Below are 5481 nucleotides of genomic sequence, written 5' to 3' on the forward strand. Positions count from 1 at the left end.
GCGCCCCTCCCCGGTTCCCAAAGAAGAGGGCGGCGCCGACAGAAAAGAGATTTTCTTACGACTCCACGCCCATCCCGGCCCTTTATAACACCCGGGTCTGCGCGGCCCCGGTCCCCCCCGAGCCGCGCTCTCCGAGCCGCAGCCGGAGCCCTTGCGCCACGGCGGCCGCCGCCCGCCTCTCCCCCTCCGCCCCCCCACCTCGACTCCCTCCAACCCCCCCTCTACCTCGAGAAGGGCTGGGCGTTGCAGAGGCTTGGCGGGAAAAAGAGCCGAGGGGCGGGGTCTGCACGCCAGTATAAAAGCGGCTTTTTCGGGCTTTTTTATCTGACTCGCTGTAGTAATTCCAGCGAGAGGCAGAGGGAGCGAGCGGGCGCGCCCGCCTGGGTGGAAGCTGGGAGTGAGGACCGGCGCGCTCCGGGCGTCCTGGGAAGGCTGATCCGCGGGGCAGGGGACTTCGCCTCCGGCCCCGCCACCCCTCTACCCGGGCCCCGCCGCCTGATCTTCCCCCAGCGGCCCCACCACCCTCGCCACAGCGGCGAAACTTTGCCGGTGTCTGCGGTGGGACCGTGTTCTGGAACTTACAACCTCCGAGCTAGGACACGACTCTCCCGGACGCGGGGAGGACATTTCTGCCTTATTGGGGTCCACTTTTACTCGCCTTTGCCCAAGATCCGCTCCCCTCAAAGCCTCGTCTCCAGCTGCTGGAAGACTGGATTTCCTTCGAGTAGTGGAAAAGCCGGTAAGGATCCAGATCTCTTGGGTCTCTCGGTGGATTTTTGGCCCCGGTTTGAAAGCTGCGGCGAGTCGAGTGTGTCCAGGTCGGGGTCGTCTTCGCTCCCATCCCTGCGCTGTGGGCACTTTTCTGGGAGTAGTTGGGGGGAGGTCTGGGTGGGGTGACTTGTCAAGGTGAGAGGGGGAAACGGGAAAGGAAGCAATGGGGTTGTCTTTTGAAACTGGGATTTACAGGGATTTTTGCTGCCTTTTTTGTTTTTGGTTTTGGGTTTTCTTTTTTTTATATACTACGTAAGTGTAGTCCGGACGGAATGGATATCACCGCGCTATGGCACTTCATTGCTGCTTGGGTTTTACTGGGAAGGGAGTGGGATCTGCTTCGCCCGTGGCTAGAAAAGCCCCCTGCCTGCGGGGCTCTCCGGAGCAGGGGCTCCCACCCTGCGTGCGAGCGGGGCGCCCGAGCCGCGGCGTCCCCGTCCCCCGAGAGGACATTTAAATTTCGGCTTTGCGCATTTCTGACAGCCGGAGGCAGACACTGCGGCGGGTCCCGCCCGCCGGCCCCCACCTCCCCCACCGCCGCTCCCAACTGGGTCTTAGCCCAAGTTGGCTTTCAAAACAGCGATCATCGTAAAATTAAAAACCTGATTTCTGGAGGTATTGGACTCGGTGCTGGCGTAGCGCCGGGAACGAAAGGAGAAGCGGTGGGGGAGTAGGTGGAGGGAGGGGGGAATGGATCCTTCTCGTCGACTTAGGGGTGGCCAGGTCCCCTACTCGGCCTGGACGCGGTCGCGGGTGTCGCTGCGCCTCCCCTGCCCACGAGAGGCAGGGGGGTGACGGGCGGGGAGCCGAGCTCGGGGCTCTTCGGGAACAGCTGCTAGCCGCGGCGGGGTGAAGGAAGACGCCCCCGCTCCGGGCGCCGAATTGCTGCGGGGTCTCCACCGCGTCGGAGCGTTCAAGGGAGGCGTCCCCAGCGTTATTATTATTCAGCACCCTCCTTTATTGGATGGAGGGGTGTTAGATCCCTACCACCCCGACGCTGAGCTCGCTACCGCCGCCTCCCCCCCTCCCTCCCAGCCGCCACCGCCGCGGAGAGAAAAAGAAAAAAAGCCGGCGGAGGAAGGAAGGGGGGCGTGCTGGGGGTGGGGATGGAGGAGGCGGAGAAGGGCGGCGGCGCCGGCGGGGGCAGCCGCGCGGCGAGGGCGCGAGTGGGGACGGGCGCGGCGGCGCGGAGCCGGCGCGGGACGGGGGCGCGCGCGCGCCGTGGCGCGTCTCGCCTTTTTCTCCTTCAGGTGGCGCAAAGTTTGCGCCTTGGCTTTGGGCAGATCGCGGTCCCTCCCCGCCGCCGCCGCCTCTCCCACGGGCCGAGGCCGCTGTGGATGACCGCAGAGCTCGGCTCCCCGGCTTCGCCCTCCGAGCGCCAGTGAGGCGGGGAGTCGGCGGGCGCCGCACAGCTGGCTTGCCAAGTGCGTGCCAAGCTAGTACTTAGGGGGTCGTCTAGAGGGAGGAAAAAAGGGGTGTCTTCCGACCCGGCCTCTTGGAGAAGAGAGGTTCGGGGTCGTGGTTGCGCGCTGCTGCGTTGGGGTCTCCACACCCCACAAGAACCTCTTAACTCAAACCCCCTCTTTGTGCTCTTCCCCCTCACCCCAAAAATTATAAAACAGGCCTCCGCGACCATGCCTCTCAACATCAGCTTCTCCAGCAGGAACTATGACCTGGACTACGACTCGGTGCAGCCGTATTTCTATTGCGACGAGGAGGAGAACTTTTACCACCACCAGCAGCAGAGCGAGCTGCAGCCGCCCGCGCCCAGCGAGGATATCTGGAAGAAATTCGAGCTGCTGCCCACCCCGCCCCTGTCCCCGAGCCGCCGCTCCTACGTGGCGGTCGCGTCCTTCTCCCCCCGGGGGGACGATGACGGCGGCGGCGGCAGCTTCTCCACGGCCGATCAGCTGGAGATGGTGACCGAGCTGCTGGGTGGAGATATGGTGAACCAGAGCTTCATCTGCGACCCGGATGATGAGACCTTCATCAAGAACATTATCATCCAGGACTGTATGTGGAGCGGCTTCTCGGCGGCGGCCAAGCTCGTGTCCGAGAAGCTGGCATCCTACCAGGCTGCGCGCAAAGACAACGGCAGCGCCAGCCCCGCCCGCGGCCACGGCCCCGGCGGCGCCGGCGGCTGCTCCTCCTCCAGCCTCTACCTGCAGGACCTGAGCGCCGCCGCGTCCGAGTGCATCGACCCCTCGGTGGTCTTCCCCTACCCGCTCAACGACGGCAGCTCGCCCAAGCCCTGCGCCTCGCCCGACTCCAGCGCCTTCTCCCCGTCCTCCGACTCGCTGCTGTCCTCCACCGAGTCCTCCCCGCGGGCCAGCCCGGAGCCCCTGATGCTACCCGAGGACACGCCGCCCACCACCAGCAGTGACTCTGGTAAGCCGCCCCCCCACCCCCAGGACAGTCAGCGTGAGGGGAGGAGGAAGGGTGATCCGGATAGATCTTTCACTTTGCTTATTGGCGCCTAAATCCAACCGGTCACTGGGTCCCCAAACTGCCTTCCTCTTGTCTCCGGTTTCGAAGGAGAAATGGCGCTTCCAGAGCTCTCCATCTTTGAACCCCTGAACTCTGAGCGTTCCTGCCCCTCTCTTCCTCCCTCCCCTTCCCCCCAGACCTCCCCGGTGGCCCCAGATCCTTCCCCCTCCCTCAGTCTTTCCCACCCCTCTGGAATTTCATTTGGGTTCTTTACTCTCCTGGCTTATCTTGCAACTCAATCCAGTCCCGACTCACTCTCTAAAGCATTATAATTGCCCTGAGATGGGGGGGGGTGTGAAGGGGAGGGGAGGAAAGGTGAGCTGTAGGTTTAAGTGAATGAATTTCCTTCCTTTTACCCTAACTTCCTAAAGGAAAATGGTGGGAACGTAAGGGACTGGGGCAGCTCTGGTTCTGAAGGAAACCAGCACTAGTGAAAGTGTCTGGTGAATGAAGGGCAGAGCAACTGGCCTTTTTTTTTTCCTGTTTTAATGCTTCAAAGCAAATCCTATCCAAATTGGGCTTTTTTTTTTCTCCCCAAGATTCTTGGCAAAGGCTCAATTTCTTTTTCTTTTTCTTTTTTCTTTTTCTTTCTGGCACTTTCAGTAAAATAGGTAGTTACTAAAGTCAGCAGAACTGAAGTTCTCCTTTACAGCACCTGATTTTGGTAAAGTCCCTTCAGAATGGGAGGTGCTTGAGAATGAGTTTGCTTTGGGTGTGTCCAAAGCCTCTTTAAGTCTTAGGTAAGAGCTGGCATCCTTACCAATTTACTAGTGCCATAACTCAGCTGCCCTTCTTCCTTCCTGAGGAGTTGGCAGGATTCGATCCAGGTTCTTTTCTAACCAACTAATGCTTTCTATTTGCATAGCTGTTATTTAATCTTGCCTTTTGACTGCTTTGAGGAAATGTTAATTGAGTGATGTCCATTTTCTTTTCTTAAAGAGGAAGAACAAGAGGATGAGGAAGAAATCGACGTTGTCTCAGTAGAAAAGAGGCAACCCTCCAGCAAGAGGTCAGAGTCGGGGTCACCCCCTGCTGGAGGCCACAACAGGCCTCCTCACAGCCCACTGGTCCTCAAGAGGTGTCACGTCTCCACACATCAGCACAATTACGCAGCGCCCCCCTCCACGAGAAAGGACTACCCTGCTATGAAGAAGGCCAAGTTGGACAGTGGTAGAATCCTGAAACAGATCAGTAACAACCGAAAATGTGCCAGCCCCAGGTCCTCAGACACAGAAGAGAATGACAAGAGGCGGACACACAACGTGTTGGAACGCCAGAGGAGAAATGAGTTGAAACGGAGCTTTTTCGCCCTGAGAGATCAGATCCCAGAGTTGGAAAATAACGAGAAAGCCCCCAAGGTAGTTATCCTGAAAAAAGCCACAGCATACATCCTGTCTGTTCAAGCAGAGGAACAGAAGCTCGCTTCGGAGAGGGAGTTATTGAGGAAGAGACGAGAACAGTTGAAAAACAAACTCGAAGAGCTGCGGAACTCTTGTGCATAAAAAAGTTGGACCAATGGGAGGGAGAGACTGGAATTGTATGAATTTCTCACTCCTTACTAAGGAAAAGAAAGATTATTACTTTCGGACAAAAACTGCAGCAACTATTATGTTAAGAACTTGTTTCAAAGATGCATGGTCAAATGCAACCTCACAACCTTGGCTGGGTCTTGGGACTGTAAGGTTTAGCCATAATATAAACTGCCTCAAATGGGACTTGGGCATAAAAAAAAACAAACAAACAAAAAAATTTTTTTTATGCTTACCATCTTTTTTTTTTCCTTTAACAGATTTGTATTTAAGAATTGTTTTTAAAGAAAAATCTTAAAAGTTTACTGTTTTTCTGTGTAAATAAGACCATTAAATGTAAATAACTTTAATAAAACGTTTATAGCAGTATACAAGATTTCAAACCCTGTACTATAAACCATAATTTTTTTTATTTAAGTACATTTTTCCTTTTTAAAGTTGATTTTTTTTCTATTGTTTTTAGAAAAAAATAAAATAACTGGCAAATATATACAATAATTGTGCCAAATCTTTTTAAGTTGTGAGTGTTTTCTGTCACCCATACACACAACACACATTTCTTCTCATTCATTACAAAGGAACAGAAGTTGACCCTTAAAGAAATCAGGCTTACATCGGAGACTTAGACAGGCCAGGGTTTTTCTTTGGTCAAGAGGGACTGGGGCCCCACAGTCCTTAGATCTCAGGATTAGAG

General features: G+C 55.8%; 1 protein-coding gene across 1 annotated transcript; it reads left to right on the top strand.

The window, feature by feature from the left end:
* The first annotated feature begins 518 nt into the window (after positions 1 to 518).
* Myc (MYC proto-oncogene, bHLH transcription factor) lies at positions 519 to 5268 on the top strand. The gene is made up of 3 exons (XM_090339381.1): positions 519 to 739; positions 2394 to 3159; positions 4198 to 5268. Exons 2-3 carry the CDS (start codon positions 2406 to 2408, stop codon positions 4758 to 4760), a joined length of 1317 nt encoding a protein of 438 aa, XP_090195507.1. The 5' UTR covers positions 519 to 739; positions 2394 to 2405; the 3' UTR covers positions 4761 to 5268.
* The last annotated feature ends 213 nt before the right edge of the window (positions 5269 to 5481 follow it).

This window comes from Megascapheus bottae, chromosome 9 (assembly GCF_031878675.1).
Source record: "Megascapheus bottae isolate mThoBot1 chromosome 9, mThoBot2.hap1, whole genome shotgun sequence".
NCBI classification, from domain to species: domain Eukaryota; kingdom Metazoa; phylum Chordata; class Mammalia; order Rodentia; family Geomyidae; genus Megascapheus; species Megascapheus bottae.

Coding starts and splice junctions, on each gene's coding strand:
- Myc (XM_090339381.1), top strand. CDS start 2,406: ATGCCTCTCAACATCAGCTTCTCCAGCAGGAACTATGACCTGGACTAC. Junction 3,160..4,197: donor CACCACCAGCAGTGACTCTG/GTAAGCCGCCCC, acceptor CTTTTCTTAAAG/AGGAAGAACAAGAGGATGAG.